The sequence below is a fragment of the Stigmatopora nigra genome, chromosome 17 (assembly GCF_051989575.1).
Source record: "Stigmatopora nigra isolate UIUO_SnigA chromosome 17, RoL_Snig_1.1, whole genome shotgun sequence".
NCBI lineage: Eukaryota > Metazoa > Chordata > Actinopteri > Syngnathiformes > Syngnathidae > Stigmatopora > Stigmatopora nigra.
The window spans coordinates 10,572,285-10,598,879 of NC_135524.1; the positions used below are offsets into that span (position 1 = coordinate 10,572,285).

The window sequence follows — 26,595 nt, forward strand, 5'->3', positions numbered from 1 at the left end:
AACAGCTATTGATATCACCTCGGTGAAGGCCAATTGTTTGACACTTGGCGAAGGCCTTATCCCACCAGTCTGCCACAAGGTGGACAGTTACACTCCAGAGTGCCTCTTCGTTTCCGGTTGGGTTCATGGTCAGGCCTTCAACGGCTCAGGTGAGGTGTTATTGAGTGCAACATTTTCAAACATTGCATACACCCCCTGCTCCATCAAGAGCATACCAACCGTCAGAAGCATACCACCCGCTTTTGTGGCCCTGGGACAGTCATGAGACTGGTCGCTGCCAGCTGCTCCTCCATTGCGAATCGATTTTTTTTTTTTTGGACATTGTAATGGATGTTAGTCACCCTATTCCTATTTTCATTTGGGGTAACCCAAAGAAAAATAGACTCCTGCTGCAGTTTGCAAAACCAACCCATAAGTCGGATCGCCATCCCTTAATGAGGCTCAACGTCGTCAAGAGAGGCCAGCCGCCACACCGAAATTCCGAGCTGCCAATTGTATCTCCTCCACTCTAAAACAGACACTGGTAAAAACAATGAAACCAAAGCACAAAGTCCTGTATCTTTTTGACAAGAGTTAGATAATTTAATTTAGTTGCCCCACTTCTCCATCATAAAACAATCCGTGGAATCAGTAGCCCAGTTTGTCTACCACACCCAGATTCAGACCATGCCCTGTAAGGTTCAAACCGGTGAAGTTAACACTTTGGAAAAAATGGACTTGCTTTTTACTGTGTAACAGGATAGACACTGTTTCAATATTTTTATGTACAAGTAGGACACGTTTTTCATTTGTAAAGTTATTATATCCGATCGTATTTTCCCTTGTCTGGTCGTTTGTTTTAACCCTTTGTAAGATGGTTTAGTCTCAATTGAAACACTTTCACCTTTCGCATAGAGACATCAAAACCAATATAAAAGAGTTCTCTATAGTTTTATGCTATAGCTTGCTGAGCAATAATCTTTCGAATCAATATTGGAGTGGTTCCCGCATTTTATTAAGTCAGAAAGCTTATCCTACCCGTCCCCTCAACCTGTGCGGGGAAACCCCATTGGATTTCTGACTAATCCAACACACGACTATATCATAGCTAACAGCACTTTTGCCCTCAAGTTTGCTTCAGCATCCAGAAAGCCAATTATTGTAATGTCTTCACGGAAGGGGTCCAAAATTTTTTAGTCGATTGTGCGGTCCGCCCGCATATTGGATGCCTAACACCGTCAAATCCACCGCCCCGCAGCCCACATGTTTCATTCCAATCTAATCAGCAGCCGCAGCAACAGAGCGTTTCCCCCGCAGCCAACGCATTATTTGACAAGTCTAGAGTATGATAAAAAATACAGGTGACAATCCCTGCAAAACATTTAATTGGCCGTTTTGTACTTTTCCCATTTTTTTTTAACACCACATTCCCGCTAGTGGACGGGATCAAAACCAGGCTAAGCTGCAAAAAGCCATTTGTTTCCAGGAAATTGACAGTCCATTTAGGTACTATTAAAAAAGTAGGTCTAGCACTTGGAAATAATAAAATAATAATAATAAAAAAAAATGCTGTTTAACAAGCTCCAGCATCACAAAAATTCCAATGCACTGGGGATATATTTGGATCGAGCTCAAAATGTGTTTCACCTTGGACTGACTCCACCGGGTCATAGAAAACGTCAGCTTACTTGTATAGCAGCTGCTCTTTCGGGAGGGGCATGCCTTCTCCTCCCTCAACTTTGTTCAACTCCTCGGGTATTGTGAATGTCAGGCCCAGGCGCACACATGTGGCCCCAGAGAGGAGGTACTCTTGGTGCGTTTCCACCACCTCAAAGACCAACTCATGCTTTTCTCCTTTGATGACGCATTATGTGGGGAATCTCCCTTGTGATAGCATAGTTTCACCTGAGTTATCTCTCACCCTAGTTGAGCTTGGATGTAGGGCTGTACCGGGCGACAACTTCTCTTTGGTCCTACTGCTCATGGACAAAGAGCCTGCATACATACACACGCGATGTAACTTTCCTCGGCGATAATCTAGGCAAATGTCTTGATGCGTCCTTCTGCTTAAGGATGGTGGAAATAGTTGACGTATACCTCTCGTATTGCCTAGCAAGCTCAGTAACACGTACCTCACTCATATTTCTCAATTATTTCGCATTTCGTATTTTGTCAACGCAGAACTCTGCTGATCCCTAGTAATTGTCGTATCTCGGGCGAATTATTCGATCAAAATTTTTGTCGTAATACAAGAATGTTGTATGGCGGAGCGGTCGTATCACAAGGTTCGACTGTATTTGTTACACATCCCACGCGTTTCTTGAAACACAGTCTACTCATTACTACACTCGAATGATCCAAATAGGTAAAGGAAACGCTTATATTCAAAAGGGACAGGTAAAGTAAACGAGAGGGAGACTTTTCATTTGGTTCCGCTCGTACAATAACAATAGGGCCATTATAGTTTGAGCAATCGCACTAGGTTAGAAGTTACAGCTAAAAGTAGTTTCGTTATGTAACGTAACGAATTTAGCGACAGTCTCTCAAACTGATGAAAAAATTGTCATCGCTGGAGCGGAAGTGACACAAAATTCGCGCATGTGCAGTAGAACCAGGTCTGATGTCACAATTTTGGTAGTGTGACAGCGCTTGCGCTACTGATATTGTTGTGTGCTCCCTTCCTGTTTGGACAGATAGTTTGGCAGCAGCAGCCCTCTCTGTTGTTGCTTCCTCCAAGAAGACACATGACCGTGTCGCTGGTGGTAATCCGCTTGGAAATCGCCGACCAGTCTTCAAACCCGCAAGGCTTCAGCTACTCTGCCGGTGAGTAAAGGCAATGACGTCGAGTGCGTTGTACTTGCCGTCAGGCTAAGCTAATGAGATGACTGCAATTACTCCACCTAGACGGAAAACAACGGACGTTCTCTTGCATTATCAGAGCCTGTTCAGAATGCAATTGTATCGGTGTTGTCCCCAGCAGACGACATGTCGGATGAGCAGCTTCGGGATAAATCATTGACGATGGCCCGGGTGGCTTTGAGTGGCAAAACTGCGCAGGAGAGGAGCGCAGTCTTGCATCAGCATATGGGCAGCCGGTCCATGGGGGACATGGTCATCGAAACTTTCGAACCCAGTCCAGGTCACCAGCGGCCCCAGCTATGAGTCGTGAGTTTACTGTGGCAAGACTTACTTTTTCTAATCTATGATTGTGTGTGTGTAGATAAAGGTGGCGGCCAAGACCCGGGCGGTAGCGGCAGTCATGACGAATCGGCAAACGCAGCACCAGTCTCGACTTCGGAGCAGCTTCCTCAGCAAATATCATTCTTCAGCGGGAACCCATCGGTGGAGGTTGTCCACGGGATCATGCATATCTACAAGAGCAAGTAAGCGGTGCTAACGTTCGCTCCTGACTAGGGCTGTCCCAAACGATTATTTTTCTCCTGACTAAAATGACAATTGGTCAATTAGTCCCACAATGATTTTAACCAATCTAGTGATTATTTTTGGAGTTGATAATTATTAATTTACGAAATCATTTATTTCCACTTTTAAACGAAAAAAAATCTCCTGACTAATCTCTTGATTAATTTGACAATTAGTCAATTAATCTCACGTCTCATGATAGTCTGTTGATTGTTTTTGTAGTTGATTATTAATTCACAAAATGATTTATTTTTACTTAAATTCTTAACACTCGCATCATCTCGATTTTCTAAGTCAATATACTTTTTCCCCCTCCAAAATTATTTTGATTATTAAAGGCAAATTGAACACATCTTTATATAGTCAAGTAAAACAGTACGGGTAAGGAGGTCTCATCTCATTTTCTGAACTGCTTTATCGTCATTAAGGTCACAGAGGTTGCCGGAGAAATGTTAAAAGGAAAAAGCAAAAGCTTGTTAATTTTTTCAAGATAAAAAAAAATCTTACCATCATTAAAAAACAAGGATCTTGAAGCTCCTCCTGTGAGACCTGGGCGATATGACATACATTGTAATGTAACGTCAGTCGCTCAAAATTATGAAAAAATTGTCATCGCTCGAGCGGAAGTGACAAGATTCGAGCATGTGCAGCAGAACCAACTCTGATCGTGTTCCTTGTCACAATTTTTGTAGTGTGTGACAGCGCTTGTGCTACTGATATTATTGTGAGCTCCCTTCCTGTTTTGACTGATAGTTTGGCAGCAGCAGCCTTCTCTGTTGTTGCTTCCTAGAAGAAGACATGACCGTGTCGCTGGTAGTTATCTGCTTGTTTGTACCTATGTACAGTATTGTATGGCGGTCTTACTTTCAGGAAAGACGGTAGCGGCTAAGGGCCATGTGTGTAGAGGAGGATAGAAGAGAGGGCAGGAAAGAGACTTGGCGGCAACACGTTCAGTATGGCTATACTTTTGTGACACTACATAACAAACTTAAAATTTAACTTACTATACAGACGCTCCCCTACTTACGAATGAGTTAGGTTCCGAGCGCTTGTTCATAAGTTGAAAGTGTTCATAAGTTGAAAGTGTTCATAAGTGGAAAGTGTTCATAAGTGGAAAGTGTTCATAAGTGGAAAGTGTTCATAAGTGGAAAGTGTTCATAAGTGGAAAGTGTTCATAAGTGGAAAGTGTTCATAAGTGGAAAGTGTTCATAAGTGGAAAGTGTTCATAAGTGGAAAGTGTTCATAAGTGGAAAGTGTTCATAAGTGGAAAGTGTTCATAAGTGGAAAGTGTTCATAAGTGGAAAGTGTTCATAAGTGGAAAGTGTTCATAAGTGGAAAGTGTTCATAAGTGGAAAGTGTTCATAAGTGGAAAGTGTTCATAAGTGGAAAGTGTTCATAAGTGGAAAGTGTTCATAAGTGGAAAGTGTTCATAAGTGGAAAGTGTTCATAAGTGGAAAGTGTTCATAAGTGGAAAGTGTTCATAAGTGGAAAGTGTTCATAAGTGGAAAGTGTTCATAAGTGGAAAGTGTTCATAAGTGGAAAGTGTTCATAAGTGGAAAGTGTTCATAAGTGGAAAGTGTTCATAAGTGGAAAGTGTTCATAAGTGGAAAGTGTTCATAAGTGGAAAGTGTTCATAAGTGGAAAGTGTTCATAAGTGGAAAGTGTTCATAAGTGGAAAGTGTTCATAAGTGGAAAGTGTTCATAAGTGGAAAGTGTTCATAAGTGGAAAGTGTTCATAAGTGGAAAGTGTTCATAAGTGGAAAGTGTTCATAAGTGGAAAGTGTTCATAAGTGGAAAGTGTTCATAAGTGGAAAGTGTTCATAAGTGGAAAGTGTTCATAAGTGGAAAGTGTTCATAAGTGGAAAGTGTTCATAAGTGGAAAGTGTTCATAAGTGGAAAGTGTTCATAAGTGGAAAGTGTTCATAAGTGGAAAGTGTTCATAAGTGGAAAGTGTTCATAAGTGGAAAGTGTTCATAAGTGGAAAGTGTTCATAAGTGGAAAGTGTTCATAAGTGGAAAGTGTTCATAAGTGGAAAGTGTTCATAAGTGGAAAGTGTTCATAAGTGGAAAGTGTTCATAAGTGGAAAGTGTTCATAAGTGGAAAGTGTTCATAAGTGGAAAGTGTTCATAAGTGGAAAGTGTTCATAAGTGGAAAGTGTTCATAAGTGGAAAGTGTTCATAAGTGGAAAGTGTTCATAAGTGGAAAGTGTTCATAAGTGGAAAGTGTTCATAAGTGGAAAGTGTTCATAAGTGGAAAGTGTTCATAAGTGGAAAGTGTTCATAAGTGGAAAGTGTTCATAAGTGGAAAGTGTTCATAAGTGGAAAGTGTTCATAAGTGGAAAGTGTTCATAAGTGGAAAGTGTTCATAAGTGGAAAGTGTTCATAAGTGGAAAGTGTTCATAAGTGGAAAGTGTTCATAAGTGGAAAGTGTTCATAAGTGGAAAGTGTTCATAAGTGGAAAGTGTTCATAAGTGGAAAGTGTTCATAAGTGGAAAGTGTTCATAAGTGGAAAGTGTTCATAAGTGGAAAGTGTTCATAAGTGGAAAGTGTTCATAAGTGGAAAGTGTTCATAAGTGGAAAGTGTTCATAAGTGGAAAGTGTTCATAAGTGGAAAGTGTTCATAAGTGGAAAGTGTTCATAAGTGGAAAGTGTTCATAAGTGGAAAGTGTTCATAAGTGGAAAGTGTTCATAAGTGGAAAGTGTTCATAAGTGGAAAGTGTTCATAAGTGGAAAGTGTTCATAAGTGGAAAGTGTTCATAAGTGGAAAGTGTTCATAAGTGGAAAGTGTTCATAAGTGGAAAGTGTTCATAAGTGGAAAGTGTTCATAAGTGGAAAGTGTTCATAAGTGGAAAGTGTTCATAAGTGGAAAGTGTTCATAAGTGGAAAGTGTTCATAAGTGGAAAGTGTTCATAAGTGGAAAGTGTTCATAAGTGGAAAGTGTTCATAAGTGGAAAGTGTTCATAAGTGGAAAGTGTTCATAAGTGGAAAGTGTTCATAAGTGGAAAGTGTTCATAAGTGGAAAGTGTTCATAAGTGGAAAGTGTTCATAAGTGGAAAGTGTTCATAAGTGGAAAGTGTTCATAAGTGGAAAGTGTTCATAAGTGGAAAGTGTTCATAAGTGGAAAGTGTTCATAAGTGGAAAGTGTTCATAAGTGGAAAGTGTTCATAAGTGGAAAGTGTTCATAAGTGGAAAGTGTTCATAAGTGGAAAGTGTTCATAAGTGGAAAGTGTTCATAAGTGGAAAGTGTTCATAAGTGGAAAGTGTTCATAAGTGGAAAGTGTTCATAAGTGGAAAGTGTTCATAAGTGGAAAGTGTTCATAAGTGGAAAGTGTTCAAATTGAAGTTGATTCGGTGTTGTATTTTGTATTGTAATTCATGTTTAGGGCCTATATAAGTTTATTGAAGGTTTATATAAGTGCATTTGTATGTTTAACGCTTGTATAAGTATCCAGCATTGGTTTGTACTGAAAAAAACATTTAATGAAATGGGGAGAAAACATACAGTACTGTATACATAGATTAGAGAGATGGAGAGAGAGATTTAGGAAAAAAGCTATCTAATGACGATTGCACAGTTTTCTTTTTTTCATCATAAATGATGCGGTAGCACTGTAGCATCGTTCAATTGATTTGCAACCTTTGTGCAACATTCAATATTTGGGTCCTGCTGCTCGATCTTTCTGTTTATAAATGGTACTGACGATCGAACGATTCAAGTTGCATTCGTGTGCAACGCTCACCACTTTCTCACGCTCATCAATCTTCTTTATTATTGCCACTTTAGTTTCAAATGAAATTGCTTGCCTCTTCCTTGCACCTCCCTCACTAGAAGCCTTTCGCTTTTCACCAACCATATTGAATAATGGATGCACAAGATAGTTAATGATAGAAATGAAAAAGGTTCTTTGCGCACTGGAGATACGTCATGCACTTCCTCATTGCATCGAACTGGGCAGAGGAAGGTGGATGCTGGGTGAGCTGAGCCTACAGCGCCAGGCGTCGCTATTAGCGGGGGAAAGAAACACTACTCGGAAAAAGGTGCACAATAAAAATTTCAACGAACGAACATTTTTCAACATATACGCAATTTGCAGACATGTTCGTATGTACCGTTTGTTTGCAAGTTGAAAGTTCTTAAGTAGGGGAGCGTCTGTACGCACTTAAAAAATGTTGTGCTGTAACGGGCAAAGGTGTCAAGTTTTCCGTCGCAACTTGCTGCTTCACCATGCCTCACAATCATGTGTATTCCAGTTCATTTTTTTAAAAGTTAGCGAACCAGCTACGACTTGCCTTTGAAGGTTTCTTCCGGTGGTAAAGTCACCCTTTCTGAGATGCTTGCCTTTCCCCTGGCCTTTTTGTAGATCGTCACGGTCATGGACTCCCGCTAATTGTTTCTCCATAATCCATACTAAAAGAAGCCTTTCTATCTCGTCATGATCATCACGGCGCAGATTGGAAAGGACGACCTAGCATTGGGAACCGTTTCATATGTTCGTATTTCAAATTTCTCGTCTCTTGTGACCAAAATTTTTTTGACTACAGAGCTACCAAATACTAAGAATTGTCTGTAGTTTACTACGCCAGTTTGTAGCAAACTCCGCATTTTTTATGTAAACTACGAAAATATAAAAAAAATCAAGCAATGTCTGACGCGATCAGTGTTTCAAAACGTTACGTTTGCTTTTAATAACTTTTTCAGTTAAAATTTGCCGATTGACGATGGCTCAAAACGAAACGACAGCCACGTGACCTCATAGGTTCATTAATAAATACACTTCTCTATAATTATCAATCCCTGCAGGCAGACATCTTATTTAATTATTGACATTTAAATAAATAATTTGCATCTCTGGTAACAGCCTTATAAGGGTAGATACGTCAAGACTTCCTCCTGATCTCCAAAGTATCTTCGAACAGTAATACCTCGGCTACGGCTTTAAAGCCATAAATCAAGAGAATTACAAGGTTATTTATTAATCCAACATGCTTAAGCAAAAACAACATCTGCAACTGTAATAACAAATAAGGTATTTAACAATAAAAGAAAGGAAACTAAAAACACTCCATTTGAATCAGAACAATCACGCCTTCATTTGGCATAACAATAACATAAAGAAGCGCGAAGTGCGTCACGATGTAGGAACACTATGTGAGTGTTCCTGGAATGATTGATATCCATCTGCTGGTAGCAAGAGTTCGTCCTTAATGACTCTTCGCTGCAAACCCTTATCATCAGTCCTCGGAGCCCGGGACTGGGTTAGATGTCAGATAAACAGTCCTCGTGAGAGGACTGTGTGACTGGTTACGACCCTGAGTTCTTTTCGGACAATTGGAAGAATGCTTTAACAAAGAAATAATTAAATACACATATATAATAGTATTACAGATTAAACCCAACATGACCTAAACGGATATCACATCCGTTCATCACGTGGATGCAGTTTCGATAGATTTTTGAAGCAGCATAGATGTACCGTAGCCATGGCTTCCAAGTGAAGATGAGAGAACTGCATTACTGATATTTTATAGTATCAATTTCGTTATATGCAGCGGTGTATGATGATAATAAAGGCTTTTGATTTCAATTTGCCATCGGAAAAAAATATAACGAACTACAGCCTGCAAAAGTTCAAGAAGGAATACAGTATTATATATCCGTGTTTCAACCGAAAAATAATTTTTCCATTGGCAATTTCCAATGGAGGATGAGTCGCTTAAACATGCTGAGGTACCTGATCTCAGCATCATAAAAAAAAAAATCCTTCACAAGAGTAAGACACTTCATCAACAGATTCCAATGCATGAACCCTGACTGTGAAGATGATGCTGTGGAAGAAAATTTCAGCTGCCTGCAAGTTGAGGAGCTAGGGGACATTACAGTACAGGAGAGAGCAGATGTGCAATGGGGACTAGTAGGAGAAATAAGACAGCTCTGGAAAACCAAAATATGCTAACATAACAAAAATTGCATTAGGTAAGCATACTTTTGATTCTCCACAGCAATGCAAACAAAAAATTTGACATTGAATTCACACAAATTTTGTGTAATAAAGTTCTCAATAATCATGTGTTGTTTGCAGCTCTTTTTGTTTTGAATAAGTGATAAAATTATCCTAAAAGACTTTAAAATCAGAACTTGTTCTTTTAAACGCCACTAGGAAAAAATCTCCCAAAATCTGAAAATTCTCTTTACTCATTCTGAAATATGATATTTTGGTGTTTGGCAGCGCTCTAACTATTATATGCCTTATGAAGGCAATACTTAATGTATGTATCTTTATTCGCCTACTATCAAAATGAATAAATTGGCTACAAATAAATCATGAGCCTTCATGATTAAATGTTTATTTTCCCTGCCGTGCATTCTGTAGAGCAGGGTGGGTCCTTGTCTTTGTTTCAACCTGTCGACAGTTTAACCAATGAGGGGTTTTCTGAAATAAGTGGCACCTGGCTCCAATCAACTGATTACACTTGCGAAAGTTCTCCTCTTGTTCGGTTGGAATGAAAACCTGAACCCATTGCGGCCGCTCTTTGAGGACCGGTTTGAGATCGCTGCTGTAGAAAATGGCGCACTACGTGAACGCTCTGTTTTACTATGCCGCCTCAAGTTTTCCTTCCTTACAAATTGGTGAATTAAGTTTCTTTGCTTTGATGAAATTAAATGAATGCAGGAAAACTGTTTTTTTAATGTCATTTTTATTTTGAGGATTTGACCAAACCACCAAAATATGGAACGTGTTCTATTTAAGGTGCCCTTTCGGCATCTTTGTACGGTTTTCCACGCCGGGTTCCAACAAAAATTGTATCAGTTGTTTGGACATGCAATCCACTTAAATCTATTTTTGCGTTTGGCTCCAAATGTAGCATTCCTTACCGGGAAATCTCTTCTCACAGGACTCTTTGTTATTTGACAACTTCTCGCTACGAAAATGAAGATGTGGGCAATGATTTGGTCTAAAAAATGTAAAATTCAGTTTTCCTAATTATTACTTGTTATTTTTCTCTTTTCCCCTCTGGATCCATGGCCCATCAGACAGTCAGCGATTTGTTTTTACAACCCGACCTGTCGATAGAAACGTGTGTTGCAGGCTATGACACAAATCTTTGTTTTCTCAAATGTTGAAATTTAATATTTATTCTCCATTCTCACCGCATTGGAAAATCTTGAGGGATCTTAAGTTATCAAATGGGCAAATGTTAGTGTGACTTTTTTTTGACTCATTTGACAAGTGTCCTACTAATAGTTGTTTTTTTCACAATCTGGCACAGCTCCAACTAGTGGGAGCATTTTTATTACATTTTTAATTAAAAAAAAAAAAAGAAATTGTGTGGTTGGCGCCTTCAAGGCCAAAATAAGTATTTGCTTCAAACCTTCACCTGAGTAACTTTAAAACTTTGGTCTAGGGCAGTGTTTCTTAACCTTGTTGGAGCTGCCGAACCCTACCAGTTTCATGTGTGCATTCACCGAACCCTACTTAAGTGTAAAATAAATGTTTTTATTTCTTTTCAAATTCAATATATTTACTGTATTTTCAAACCTTTAAAAATGCACCAATAGGGCACAGTCCCAGTTAAGGGTATATTTTCAGTTTTTTGTCAATACATAGGACGCTTCGTCGGAAAAGGCACTATTTTGACACTAGGCTAGCATATGGTATGCTGGCCCAGAGGTGAGCAAACCGGTCCTCGAGGGCCTCTGTGGGTGCAGGTTTTTGTTCCAACTGATCCAACACAAACAGTTCAACCAATGAGGTTTCCGCTGAAACAAGAAGCACCTTACGGCAATTCCCTGATTGCACTTCTAAGATACCAGAATGGTGGATAGGTTTCCTCTTTATAGTTTGGAACGAAAACTTTCTCCCACTGCGGCCCTTTCTGGAATAGTTTGCCCAACCTATGCTAACCGCAAGCGTACTTATGTTATGCCAGCCGCTAGCATGTGTTATGCTATCCGCTGGCATGTGTTAAGCTATCCGCTAGTGTGTTTTTTAAACACAGCACGAGCAAATTTAAGTTTGATTGTGCTTTATTGAGGTAAAAGGTACACAAGTTGTGTCTGCATCTGATATGAAGAGTTTGGCGTTCAACATGCTATGCTCCACTCTCGGTCAGAGTTTTGTATTCCCGGAACTTAATTCCAACTTTGGCGAAAACTCGAACAACAGTCCTCCACAATCCATTGTAACTCGCAAACTGCTTCACTCCCTAGCCTTTGCTTTTCCTCTCTGTTATATCGGCATTGACAATTTGTTCCAAATTGTCACATAACTCGTGCGACGCTGCCTACCTGAACTACTATGTTGGCAATCCGGCATTCATCACTCCCGAACCCGTTAGCAATGCTGTTAAATTGTGTTCGATCCATGGCTTCAGTTTATTTTCCAAGCATTCTCACCCGCAATTTGTTGTCATTCACGTCAGGCATTTTCTCTGTATAGCTATAATATGTGGTTTCTTTGAGTGTTAAGAGTGTTTTAAGGGGTTAAAAGCGCTGCGAGCACATGGAAGTCAAATGGCTTGCGCCTTGCCTGGGATGTTTTGAATGGATTTACCATAATGCTTGGAATGTTATTTGGGTGAACTTCCGCTAGGTTGATCGCAATAAGTAGCGCTCCTGCAGGAAATAAAACCAGTCCATGATGCGGTCAGGGCCATACAAAAATTAAATTTAGTGCATAAACAAGGCGCACCAACTGATTGGGTTCATCAACTATTTTAGAGAAAATTTTAGACTTAAGTGCGCCCCTCCCTATAGGTGTAAAAATATTGTAGTTTTTCTATGGTGCACAAAATGAAACGTACAGATCAAAACCAACAGCATACATACCTGAAAATCACTGTGACCTCTGGTGTTGCCTTTGAAAGACCAGTTCAGATTTTTGGGGCTTCACTATGGAAAGGGCTAGTCTCATGTCATTTTCCCAGCCAAGTCTCACAAAGAGACACAAAATGAACTCACTCACAGATAGACATGCAATTTATTTAAACTGACAGGATTTGTAGTAAATTCTGATGTTTCAGTGCTTTGACACTGGTAAACATCCAATGTATTCAAACAGTTCTAGATGTCTTCGTGCTGTCAACGGCAACCAAAGAGTTGCTCTTCTGAAAATTCTCCAAAAATTACTAGGAATTAACTAAAACATATAGACACTGACCCAGAGACAGCTTCACTGAGATTTTTCTCCAGCAATGGCATCTTTTAGTCTTGTAATGTTTCCTCCCCACTTTCTTCATCCTCTTCCTGACCATAAGTAAGATGACGTCCTTGTCGGAGGGCGCCTGTCGCAGCGCGCTGGTGTGCATCCTGACGGTTCCTGCCGCCATGACGAGTCACGACCTGTTGAAGCTGATGGCGCCTTTCAACGATGTCATGGAGCACATGAAGATAATCCGGGACTCTACCCCCAACCAGTATATGGTGCTCATCAAGTTTAGCACACAGGTTGGGAAGCGCCGCACCCGCAAGAACACACACATGACCTGACAGAGCTGTGTTACCTTTAGGCCGACGCAGACAGCTTCTATGCCACATGCAACGGCCATCGATTCAACTCCATCGAGGAGGCAGTGTGTCAGTTGGTTTACGTGGAGCGTGCAGAGGTCATCAAGTCCGAGGAGGTGAGAGTTGCCCAGCAATGACGGCTGGCTGGTGCCGCAATCCCCTCCTCTTTCTTCCCATTCTTCAGGGTGCTAGCTTGCCGGTGATGGAGCTGACAGAGCTTCCCAAGTGCACAGTGTGTCTGGAGCGCATGGATGAGTCTGTCAACGGGATCCTCACGACGTTGTGTAACCACAGCTTCCACAGTCAGTGTCTTCAACGATGGGAGGACGCGTCGTAAGTAGGGGTGTCAAAAGCATTGAGTAAAATAATAAAAGTATTGTTTTCTTTTGTTTCCGAGATGCCATATAATTTAAGAAAAATATCGCTATAGTCGTATTAAAGGTTTCCAGAACTTTTTTTCTAATACTGAAAATTTTGTACGTAGAGGAGCTCTATTCTCTAATTCGTTTTACAGTCGTATTAAAGGTTTCCAGAACTTTTTTCTGATACTGAATTTTTTTTATAAGTAGAGCAGCTCTATTCTCTAATTCGTTTTACAGTCTCCACACAGCTACCAACTAAACCCGCTAAGTCAGTGTACCAATTTTGTATGAAAGATGTGAGAAACATAAAACTTAGAGAAAATGATTTATTAATGTCTTATGATTAATAATCACCAAGCATAAAGCTATCCGTGTTAAAACGCAGCTGAACAAGAACAATAAACACAATTAAGAATTTGCCGTGGTGTCAAGCAATACTCCTCACTTGATAGTTATGCTAGATTTTTTTTTTCTTCGTCAACAGCGCTAGATTTCCAATCAATTTGAAGTGGGTAGGCTGACGAATATTGAAAGAATGCCACCTTCCCACTTAAAATGGATTGGATGTGTATTGGTGGAAAACTCATGCAAACATTTCAATTGCCCCCCCAAAAAAACTTAAAGCGACAAGGACACTGATAAAGTTAAGTCTATTAAAATATGTTGCTTTTTAACACATAGTTTTGATCGCGTAATCTGTTAACTTCTGTCCTGACTAATCGTATTCTCCAATTTATCTATGCAATTGTCACTGACAAGCAATCATTCGCTTGATTAATCTATGCGTTGCAACACAGTCAGCAGCAATGAGATTTGATAATAAATGATGGCTTATATATAGTTGTTCCATTCATTTGTGAGCCAACATACAACATCTTCAGTAAAATTTAAAAACAGTTCAATAGGTGGAAATATGCTTTAAAATTACGATATCTACTTAAAAAATATATTTATTCAATTGAAATTAAAACAGTGATTTGCACAGAAACTGTTTGAATATACCTTGGTCTGCTGGATCCCTGTGTAAATAGCACAACAAATTTGAAAAAGCAATAATAAATTGATATTAAGAATGGTAGAATCATTTTTTGATATGCAAAAACAATTGATTGTGATTGTTTATGGTAGGAACCATAATTCCCGCATTTGATTTTTATATAAAATTAGTAAAGAAAACAATTCCAGCAGTGACAAAAATCTTTTTTATAGACCAACCTGTAAAGTTAAGTACAGTCATGTTAAATAAACAATAAAATGATCAATGAATATGAAGGTACAATCGAAAGTCCACTGCTAACAAGTTCTTAAGTTAATACCATCTCATCTCATTTTCTGAATCTATTTATTCTCATTGGAATCACAGGGTGCTGGTGTCAATCCCAGCTTTCTCCAGTCCAGAGGCGGGGGACACCCTTAACCGGTGGCCAGCTGATCGCAGGGCACAAGGAAACGGACAATCATGCACACTCACACCCATACATAGTGGCAATTTAGAGTGTCCAATCAGCCTACCATGCATGTCTTTGGAATGTGGGAGGAAACTGGAGTACCCGGAGGAAACCCACACAGGCCCGGGTAGTACATGCAAACTCCACACAGATGGACATAAGCTGGATTTGAACCCATGACTCCAGCCGCCGCCCAAGTTAATTCCAGTACCTGATATGTACATTTTCACCGGGAGGTCTTAAATTTTAGTTTTCCAGTGTGAAAGGGAGACCAAAATATTGGTGTCCTTTTACACGGAAAAATTGGAAGGTGAGTATTGTTAAACATGAAAACAAATATTTTGAATGCAGGTACACATCGTGTGTGTTCCAAAACATGATCAACTTAACTGTTTAACCGCTGTTATTTGCATTTAGTTGATTTTTCATAACAGAAAATTCTAGAAGTATTGATAAAGGCAGATTTTACAAATTTACACAGATTCTAAACTATTGTTACCATACCAAAACAAACCAAAGCCATTTGTTGTACAAAGCACAGTGAATCATGTTTTTGCACTTGTGCTAGTAACCATGTGGCACGCAGGTGTCCGGTGTGTCGCTACTGTCAAACTCCAGAACCAGTGGAGGAGAATAAATGCTTTGAGTGCGGCGTGCAGGAGGTAATGCCAACCGCCGGGTTAACCCTAACCCTCCTGTTCTCTTTCAGTTAACATGTTACCCCCCTTCTAGAACCTGTGGATCTGCCTGATCTGCGGTCACATTGGCTGTGGTCGCTATGTCAGCCGCCATGCCTACAAGCACTTTGAGGAGACGCAGCACACTTACGCCATGCAGCTTACCAACCATCGTGTCTGGGATTATGCTGGAGGTGTGCTTACATGTACCCAGGGATTCAGTTCGGTGTCTTTCTGAACCTGAGGACTGCTGTATAGGGAGAAGTTTGCACTTTGAGAAAAACTTGTTTAGAGACATTCGCTCCGTTTAAATGAACCGTATTTTCACGACTATAAGGCGCACTTAAAAGTCTTAAATTTTCTCAAAAATTAGACGGGGCACCTTATAATCCAGTGTGCTTTATATATGGAACAATACTAAAATTGTTATCCTGATAAAATAAAATAACTACGACAAGCAGCCTTCGATAAAGTACTGCGCAGTGACTGCTGGGATATAGAGTTCCTCAATACACCCAGTATGACGGCGAGCAAACTAATTTGATGCTCGCTGTCATTTCGGCTGCATTTACAAAAGAAATCCTGCCGCTAGATGTTGGCGACAACAGCATTCAAAGCTAGACTGCGAACTATTTATCTATATCTACATCTATATATAATATATAATATAATATAATATAATATAATATATATAATATATAATATATAATATATAATATATAATATATAATATATAATATATAATATATAATATATAATATATAATATATTAAGTCGGAGCTTGCCGCTTGAGAACTACAACCGCTCGACATCGGCATCAACCGAGCTTTCAAAGCAAAGTTGAGAACAGCATGGGAGCAGTGGAGAGGAGACCGGGCGTTTTGGAACACTCATTTGGGCAATTGTTTAATTCGGACACAAAAAATGCGGACTCTGATGGTTTTGTGGGTGTTAATGACGCGAGTACATTCAAAATGGCTAAATAAAATACAACCAAACTCAGTTTTGCTTCCGTTGCCTTTTTAAAATGTGTTTTTAGTGTGCAGGTGTAGCGTGCATTTGGTGCACGTAGCACCGAATTAGTGTGTTCGCCATTGTAGTATATTGATACTATTAGTGCAAAGTTAATTCATAGCCGTCAACATGGGTGTATTGACAAAAGGACTATATAGCCCAGCAGTCACTGCGCACCGTCTGCGCTATTCAATAAATAATACATATATGCCATGCCTAGCTGCGTCTAAAAGAACGGTGCGTCCTTCGTGTGTATAAAATACAGAAATAGCACTCGTTATTGACACCTAGTACTGTGATTTACGCTCAATGGGAGAGTTAATGCTAGCTGATCTTTCCCATTGTCAGACAATTATGTGCACCGTTTGGTGGCCAGCAAGACAGACGGCAAGATGGTTCAGTACGAGTGTGAGGGAGACACTTGTCAGGCGGAAAAAATCGATGCCCTACAGCTGGAGGTTAGCTTACCCTTACTAACTCCACACCCGTCTTTTGCAGTGTTGATGAGTGGTCGTTGTCTTTTTCAGTACTCGTACCTGCTAACCAGTCAGTTGGAGTCCCAGCGAGTCTACTGGGAGAACAAGATTGTACATTTGGAGAAGGAAATGGCGGAAGAGGTGACCCATCACTTACTATGTAATTTTGTATTTTTTTTTCAAATCCATGTTCTCTGATCTCAACTACCTTTAACACAGTTTACACCTACAAAAAACAACACAGAACTAAAATCATGTCGTAGAAATAACTGCAGAGCACTTAAAAGCAACGGTCCTTTCCAAAACCTTCGGGGAAATCAAAGTGGATCTACAGCAGAGCAGGCAATTCCGCTGGGAATCGGATCTGCACAACGACATGGTGAACAAAAATAGGGAAATCTTAAGAATGATACACTGACATGTTTTAGGGCAAGCAGGAAGTTTGATTTTGAAGAATGACTAACGCACAGATAATCTGTATGACAGAGTACTTGAAATCTTGGAAGAATGAGATGGATTTTGTGTACAAATAAAGAAATGTTGGTTAGTGAAATCATTTTGTGTTAGTGAAATCATGTGGTTTGCCAATCGCCTCTTGGTACGAAAATTTTAGATTACGAAACCCTTCCATATGCAAATGGTCGTCTCAACATACGAAAACCAGATCCAAGTTACGAAATGCCCCAAGATGTAAATGCCTTTCCTCAATCCATTTTTTTTTTTTTTTGACAGATCAACAACATGAAGGCTAAATTTAAGGAAACTCTGGAACGCTGTGATAGCCTGGAGCGCAGAATGGGAGAAATCAGCAAAGAAAAGCAGAGCACAGAGAAGAAGTAAGTTGAATTTTACCAAAAATAGAGGATATTATTTTAGACCACCATACATATTTAATATGTGCTACACGCAGATGCACGCAGCTGAGCAGCCGCGTGAGCAAACTCAGCCAGGAACTGAAGGAGGAGCAGGAGATGAACAAATGTCTACGAGCTAATCAGACCCAACTTCAGAACCGACTCACCGACGAGCAGCGTCGAGCCAAAGAGAACAGTGAGGACCATACTTATACACGTACTGTTACAAGGAACTGCTTGACAATTTGCGTGTAATGGCTCAATAATATTTAATGTCAAAATGATAGAATGGAAAAAAAAAACCTTACTTAAATTTGAAAAAAAAATCAGGTAGTACTATAGCTTATCCAGGCATTTCGGGAAGCTGTTGTGCCAATTACTCCACCTCAGAGCGCCCCATTTTGGGTTAAAAAGCCAAAGTTACAATTTGTATATCACATCGGTCCTTTGAAAAAAAATAGTGCGGCTACAAAAGAAAGACTAAGTTCCTGGAGCCTCAAGGCTGGAGGTTCTTATGGTGCTGAGACGTTCTTTTTTTATTCCATAAGTTTATTCAATAAATGACAATAAATGCTACAAGCCGTCTTATAATGCCTCATTTTGGGCTAAAGCAGCCAGTTATATTTTGCCTGACACACTGATATTCCTTGTGCTTGAGGTCGCCTCTAGTGCGTCTTGCCGCAGTAGCTACGCAGAGCTCCATGAGGTGCATCGCAGGTTTTCATCAAAACATTCTTGAAAGCACTTATGGGTCACAACAGGTAGCCAGGCGAATTCAATCTCATTCACTATGCCTCGTTCTGCGCATTAAAACCCAAAATTTACTTTTACCGGATCAGGCCGACACTGTCCCAAAGAAAGCGTTCATGTTAGTGCTCTATGCCTCATGTATTGCTTTTAACTGCCAACTACGGGTTATGTGAACGACGATAAAATATCTCCCATTTTAATAATTAACAGTCAAAGAGGTTTTTAATGTTAACACAATTATCAATGCATTTACCTGATAGCAGTAATATTGCTCGCTCCCCCTCTATATATATCTACAGTAATCCCTCGAATACGGCGGTTAATGTAGACATGGCCGCGATAAACGAAAAACCGTGAGGTATGATCACCCCCGTTATTACCCCCACAATACATGTGTTCGGGCCTATACAGAAATACTTGTACACAAGTACTCAGATCAAGAAATGTATTTATTAAATATTACAGTTATAAGCAAAAGAAAATAATGTAATGTATTAATATATAGATATAATGTATGTAACGTATTTACTTGCATATAAACCGCATTTGTCAGACAAAAAAATTGCAGAATCAGGGCTGCAGCTTATAAAAACATGACATGATCAAAACTGCAATTTGTTGATGCCATGACACAATGACGCAAGCGAATGCGGCTGATACGGTCATTTATTTCAAAATAGAGAAAAGATAAACCGAAAAAACACTAAACTAAATTTATTTTGACGTCTATAAATGAAATACAAGATCTCTTGTATAAAATGTGAAAAAACCCACAGTCCAGTTTCTGCTCGCTCGGGGCACAACAATCTTTTAAAGGTGCTCTGACTGGCCACACGCGAGTCGCTTTGATTTTGAAATAAAATAAAATTCCACTTAAATTTTTTAAAGTTTTATTTCTTGTTAGAAAATGACTATTGGAATAATATGAACCAACAAAATAATTGAGATATTTTGACATTAAAAGCAATGTGGGTGCCACAACATCTTAAACTTCTGGTGAAATTGTTTTAATTTCTGTAATGTAAAGCATCAGGTTCTCATCAAGATAGACTTTTTTTTCAAGTTGAATAATTTGATATTTCGCATTTACAAAGACAGACATTAACTTATGATATTGACCCTAAAAATGTGGTTTTGATTCCTAAAATATCTCAAATACCACCTGTGATGGTTTTATGATTTTTCCCTTCAAAGTAACACATTTGTACTCCCTATTAAAACCATGAATATGGAGGTGAAAATTGGGAATCATGGAGTGGCGTATATGCGAGTAATTGTATAATTCAACAATGTTAAGGCTATTTTAAGAGTGCTGCCTCTATGCGCGGTCAGTTTATATGCAGGTAAATAGGGTAATTGACGGTTGGACTGCGCGGAGGACCGAAGGGGGAAGTTTTTTTTTTCAGCCGGCATGCTCGATGACCAAAGTGCTCTTTTTTTCAGACAAGGCCGAATCCATTCGCTGTAATGCCACCCGTGGCTCTCATTCCAAAAAACAAATAATAATAATAAAATAAAAATCCCCCTTAGTTGGTGCTGTCTGCCGTCCAATTCGCCGGGCAGGTTTCATTTTCAAATAAGCGCCAACGACGTCAGCCGCTTGCTCGGATGTAAATGAAATCTCAACTTCCACCTTGCTCCTCCTCGACGTCCTGCCATTCTCGCCGGCCAAACTGCTGTCCTTTCGGACAAGGCCGATTCCATTCGCCGTAATGTCACCTGGGGCTCTCATTTCTCCCCGAAAAAATCCCCCTTCGCTGCGTTATCCAATTGTGAGGACACCTGTGTGAATCATTTTCTGAATATCAGAATGTTACGAGCATTTTGCCATTCAAAAAGTCTCTTCCAACCACAAAATCTGTCTAATTTTCGTACTATCAAACACATTTCAGCAGTGGTATGCCGTCAGGGCCTTCAATGTCTTCTCTGCTGACCTAGGAAATATCTGAATCACAGACTGATGTTAATTATATTTTGTCCATGAATACATAAATAATTCCAAATTGTCTGTTAGCTTTCTTTCATTGTTTTCCCCCCTGGTTACTTCCACATGTTGTTTTCATGGTGCTCGGACGTTTCGTTGCCGGTCTTTTGGTCCCTTTTGGCCGCCGTTCAAATGGTGACAGAGTTTACTGTTGAAACCAGCTCTCAAAATTATATTCATGAGAGAGAGTTTAATGTCCAACTACTGTTTAATATCTAAGTACTGTTGAAAACAGTAGATTTTTAGATATTAAACCCTCATGAATATAATTTTGAGAGCTGTTTTCAACAGTACTTGGATATTAAACAGTACTTAGATATACTAAAGTCTCATGAATATAATTTTGAGAGCTGGTTTCAACAGTAAACTCTCTGTCACTATTTGACCGGCGACCAAACGTCCGGTCACGGTTTTCATATTGAAGCATTTAACCAATCACATTTCAGCCATTATTTGCTGCCAGGGTCAGAAATCTGCCTCAAGGCCTTCACAATCAGTTCTGTAGGCTATTTAACCAATCAGAATTTGATTTGGTGACACCAAGGCCTTCTCGCAGGCGTAGGGATACGTCATTGCCTTCTCGCAGGCATAGGGATACGTCATCGCTTTCACAAACAATGATTGGCCAGTGATAGTGGACTAGCCAGAGCTACCAAACTGTATGTGGAGCAAGCTGCACAAGCAAATATATTGTTGTGTTGATTTAATAGTGGTTTTGTTAACCTGCAATGGCTAAAGGAGGAGAGGAAATTGATTTATTTGCAGATTTACTGTCAAAGCCATTTTAAAGACAGACTTTTCAAGAAAAAAAGCTGGACATCATTAAGAAAGGTCGGACAACTCCAAGGCAAGCAAGCCTGTCACAACCATGAACGAACATTTTCAGCACTAAATCAAATAAAAACACTTGGCAGAAATACGACAGGATAGGCTTGATTTTCAGCATTAGCTTCGATGGCGATAGAAAAGGAGGATGGATATTGTGTACAAGATTTTTGATGAGTAAAATATGGCTATATTCCTAAATAATATTTCAATTGTATGAGGTTATTTTTGATGTTTTTTGTGTTACAAGTTTTAGCTGCAATTGAGGTTTTATAGCCATAAAACAGTTTTTGAGGGTTGGATTGATTCCGACAGCTGAAGGCGTCGCTAGGAAATTCATGGACTGCCGCTGCATTTTAGTACTATAAAAACACTAGTTATTTGTTACTTTGTTAATAGATGGCGAATTAGAACAAATAAAAATGTTTTTCAAATCCAATGTCCTATTTTTAGTGTTTTTTTTAAGAGGGTCGGAATGTAATAATTTGTTTTTCGTTAATTTTTGTGAGAAACGTTCATTTGTGTCACGAGTAAATTGACATACAAGCTCAGTCCTGGAACGCATTACACCCGTATCTCGAGGTACCACTATAAAGCGTGATTTATGGATGGGTGGGTGTACACTTGGAAACCTCCTGGTGGAAATTCTTTAGAAAATGGCATTTCCAAAATGACTTGGAAAGGCGTCCTACCTTACGACCGATTACGCGCATCATGTAAAAACAACATACATTCAACTTTGCTTTCAGCTTTAACAAGATTGAGTTTACACACTTGGAGAAGGAGAAGAAATTCAATCACTCGTCCATTAGGATCCGACTGCCGTTTCAGGCCACCATAAAAAAAAAAATTCAACTCTACGATGCATGGTTTGGACAAACATAGCGAAACAATAATAACATCCATCCATTAATCATGCTTTATAAGGATTATTATAGAAGGTAGGCAACAGATTTTAAAATTTTAAGATTTTCAGCTTTTTAATGCAAAAAGGGTTGGGAAACAATGTTTCATTGGATAAAATCACTCACCTTACTATCAGAGCCTAGCACTGCTTTAAGATGGCCACCACTTAACGAACGCTGCCGACTTAATCTTCTCAACGTGCCTGCTGTTTGTGTCTCTTTTTTTCTTTTGCGGCTGTGGTTAGACGATGCCAAAGAGCTGGCCGTGTCAGAGTTGCGAGATCAGCTGCGTGACGTCATGTTCTATCTGGAGACACAGCGGCACATTGAGCACCTCCCCGACGAGGCACGCTGCGAAATCCAGGAAGGACAAATTAACCTGGCGGCAGGGCCCTCACTCTATGACGAAGAAGACAGTCCTGTGGATTCTGTCACCAGAGGAAGGCGGGGCCGTGGCAGGAAAAGGAAATAGAAATACTTTTCAATACCGCACAAGAAAATACACCATTTGGAAATTGATTTCTAACTTTTTTTGCCCAAATTCCCTTATCTTTCATTTTTCAATAACTTCTGCTTTCTGTATTTATGCCTGTCACTTGTATTCTGAAGTGCTTCCCCTCACAATCCACAATGTAAAATTAAAATATACCTAATGACGATCCTTTCATTTTACTAGGATTTTACTGATGATATTGCATGATAGAAAATTGGGGTCGAACATGCAATTTTCAAGGCATTTGAGTCGGATATTTTTTTAAAATTTTATTTTAAATTTGTTGATTAATGTTTAGATATTAACTCATTGGTTGCCATTGATAGTGGTCTAATCCATATCACTGCTGGGCTGCCAGTGATTAAATGTCAAACTTGATCCCTCAATGCCAGCCTTCCCAGTTGAAAATCAACGGGAAATAACCCTAAAGTAATCAGTGCCCCAAAATGAATAGAGTGACCCGGGAATGCCCAAATTAAACTGAAAGTGACCCAGGGATGCCCAAACTATGACACAACCTGTGACATGGTTCAAAATGACCCACATCTGCCACAAACTGTAGAGGAAGTGATACAAACTGAACAGAAAGTGAGCCCATAATGCCCCTCAAATTTGTTTATGCAATGAAATTATTTAAATGTTGGGAAACCTTCATTTGTGCTGCACTACTGATTTGCAAAAAAAAACTTTTTTCCCACTTAATTGAAATCAATGCTTTTATTAATAACTGTTATTAACTGTGTTAACGTAAAACCTCTTTGATACCATTAAATTTTATTAAGGTACCATTTTTTTTATGGTCCTTCCTGCAACTCGTAGTTGACAATTAAAGGCAACGCATGGAGTGCTCTCACGGGCGCTCTCTGTCGGCCTCCCAACCTACCATGAAGCAGCATAATGAAAATGAACCTGCCTGGCTGCTTGCTGTGCTTTCGAGCATTTTTGGATGGATAAACCATAATGCACCTCATAGCGCTTTGCGCAGGTAAAGTGACTGTGGCCAGACGCAATATAGGTGAATAATGCTTGAACATGTTCATTATTGTCAATCAACGGCGAATGCAGAAGTCCATCAATAGAACACCTCATGGATTCTGATCAGAGTGGTCGTTCTTCCCAATCTCGCCCCTCCAGGTCCCACTGCCATTGCCCACGTGAGCATTGAAGTTCCCCAGCAGAACGAAAGAGTGCCCAGAAGAGCACTCTCCAATAAGTTCCCACACCTGCTCATGATTATGCAACCCCCCTTGAGAGGAGTAGTACCAGAAACCAAGCTGTGCCTAGAGCAGTGGTCTCAAACCGGTCCTCAAAGGGCCGCAGTGGGTGCAGGTTTTCATTCCAACTCAACAAGGATACCTTTTGCAAGTGCAATCAGTTAATTAGAGTCAGGTGCTACTTATTTTAAAGACACCTGATTGGTTAAGATGTCGGCACTGGATCGGTTGGAACAAAAACCAGGACCCACTGCGGCCCTATGTGGAACTGGTTAGAGACCACTGGCCTAGAGCCTGACTACATCGAGCTGGAACTTCTTAACTTCACCCACAAGCGCAGGCTCTTTCCGAACCACAGAGGTGACATTCAAAGTCCCAAGAGACAGTTTCTGCTGCCTGGGATCGGACCACCAAGGGTCTCTCCTTTGGTTCTGTTACGCTCATCAATAATTAGAATTTAATATAATTTTAAAACAATACATGGGGACATCTGATTCAATTATTGACATTTAAATTGGCATCCCTGGGGATCAACTTGCAAGTGCGAATACATTCCGACATCGTCTTCGCCACGAATAATTCTCCCGTGCGGTAATTTCTCCTGCCCCTTTAAAGCCATAAATCAAAACAATTCCAAGGTTATCGATTAATCCAACTGCATAAGCAAAAACAACACCTGCAAAAATCAAAGCATATCAGATATTTAATAATAACAATTAAGGAGAAACTCAAAACAAAACTCCATTTGAATGTAAACAAACAAGCCTTCATTTGACAACAATTCCATAAAGAAGCGAAAAGAGCGTTACAATTAACGACAATATGTGAGTAATCATGATGGTTGCTTGGATAGCGACCATGCTGCATAAGCATCTTCTTAAGCGTCCTTCCTGGTCTGGATTCCTTGGGTAAAGGTCCAGTAAACAGTCCTTGGAACGAGGACTCGGTGACTTGTTATGATCCCGAGTTCTCTTCAGACAAATTGAAGAAGCTTCCAATCAAAAATGATTAAATGCACACATATAATAGTAATACAGAAATAATCCAACATCGTGCTGTTTTTATAACATGTATGTTATTAATTATTTTATGGCAATTACAAAAGGGAATGTCAGTTGACTGCCTCAATTTTACCCGCCTACTCCTTACTCGCATGGCTGGTCTGAAAAAGAACATTCATTTTTGCCTAATTCGTCCTCGGAATTGCAATACTCCTGGACTTCACTGCTATCCCCGGTACATTTCATAAGCAGAGGATATAATTAGTCTAATTCAGAATTTGTAGGGGCAATTGCAGTAGTTATAAGTCGGTGTTGGGTTTATTCTGTATTACTATTATAAATATATTTGTATTAATTCATTTCTTTGTTAAATCATTCTCTTTCTATTTTCAAAGTGTTGCGAGGTCACGAGTATTGCCGAGTCATCTTTAACCTGGACGGCCTGTTCCAGCATGGTTATACAAACAATCCACCCAATCTGGGTCCTTGAGATTTGGTGGGCCCTTGGTGACGAGGCCAGGGCTATTCGGCCAATAACCATGTCCAAAACTTGGAAATTATATTAAACAGGGATTTGTGGCCATGAAGGAACAACTGGCAGCTACCAGTCCGATGGCGTTCCAGGATCGCATAGCGGTGGATATGATCCTTGAAACAGGGGGCGTGTGTGCAATGTTTGGAAAACAATGTTGCACCTTCATACCGAACACCACGTCACCCAGTGGATCTCTCACCAGGGCCATTACTGGCCTGCAAACACTGAACCGCAATATGCAAGAGCCTTCTGGAGTAGATACGTCCGCATTGTCAGATTGGTGGGATAAGACCTTTGGAAAGTCTAAAGATTTGGCTACATCCTTCGTGGTGACTATAGGCACAATTACCGCTATCCTAACATTGTGTGGGTGATGTAGTATCCCCTGTTTGCGCTCCTTGCTAAGCCGACTTATAACTACTGCAATTGCCCCTACAAATTCTAAAGTACATGAGTTGTATCTTATGGGACGGTTTGGGGAAAGCAGTGAGGTCCAGGAGTACGGTAAATCCGAGGACCAATTGGACGAATATAATTATGTTCTTTCTCTTTCAGACCAGCCATGGGAGTAAGGAGTAGGCGGGAAAAATCACAGTCACCCGACATTACCATTTAGTGATTACTAAGAAATGATTAATAACATACATATTATAAAAACGGGGGAATGTTGGGTTTATTCTGTATTACTATTATAAATATTTGTATTTGTATTAATTTATTTCTTTGTTAAATCATTCTCTTTCTATTTTCAAAGTGTTGCAAGGTCACGAGTATTGCCAAGTCATCTTTAACCTGGATGGCCTGTTCCAGGATGGTTATGTCAGGAGTCGCTGGATCGCCTCTCCTGACATGACGTCATGATAGTTATCACCTGTGGCTAATTACGTGATTGGATTATTTTTGGTATTTAAGCATTGTGACTTTCTGTGGACGCCGTTGGATCGTCTGTTTTCGTCCTGGTGTAGTACTGGTTAAGTTCTGGTTTCGTTTACTGTTAATCCTCGTAGTCATTGCTGTTTCCATGACGCCCCGCCGCATGTTGTTTTCGTTTGTGATGAGTGGTCAAGCTAAGTTGTTGAAGTTATGTTACCCCGTTCAATAAATCAACCTACAAGAGCTACAGATCTGCCTCACCTTTCCATTCCTTCGGC

At 39.9% G+C, this 26,595-nt stretch overlaps 1 protein-coding gene across 4 annotated transcripts in view; it reads left to right on the plus strand.

Annotated features, from left to right (window-relative positions):
* The first annotated feature begins 2,585 nt into the window (after positions 1-2,585).
* The window catches only part of brap (BRCA1 associated protein), a 32,043-nt gene continuing 8,033 nt past the window's right edge, over positions 2,586-26,595 (plus strand). Inside the window, exons 1-13 of one of the 4 annotated variants that reach the window (XM_077737189.1) lie at positions 2,586-2,802; positions 2,957-3,118; positions 3,200-3,362; positions 12,657-12,846; positions 12,909-13,022; positions 13,091-13,239; positions 15,303-15,378; positions 15,449-15,587; positions 16,756-16,865; positions 16,935-17,024; positions 17,616-17,719; positions 17,794-17,933; positions 26,199-26,258. In XM_077737189.1, coding sequence (XP_077593315.1) covers positions 2,724-2,802; positions 2,957-3,118; positions 3,200-3,362; positions 12,657-12,846; positions 12,909-13,022; positions 13,091-13,239; positions 15,303-15,378; positions 15,449-15,587; positions 16,756-16,865; positions 16,935-17,024; positions 17,616-17,719; positions 17,794-17,933; positions 26,199-26,258 — 1,576 coding nt within the window. In that variant the 5' untranslated portion in view covers positions 2,586-2,723. Of the gene's footprint in view, positions 2,803-2,883; positions 3,119-3,199; positions 3,363-12,656; positions 12,847-12,908; positions 13,023-13,090; positions 13,240-15,302; positions 15,379-15,448; positions 15,588-16,755; positions 16,866-16,934; positions 17,025-17,615; positions 17,720-17,793; positions 17,934-22,446; positions 23,481-26,198; positions 26,259-26,595 lie in introns of those variants that run through there. The other 3 variants (XM_077737185.1, XM_077737187.1, XM_077737188.1) reach the window with 3 other exon arrangements.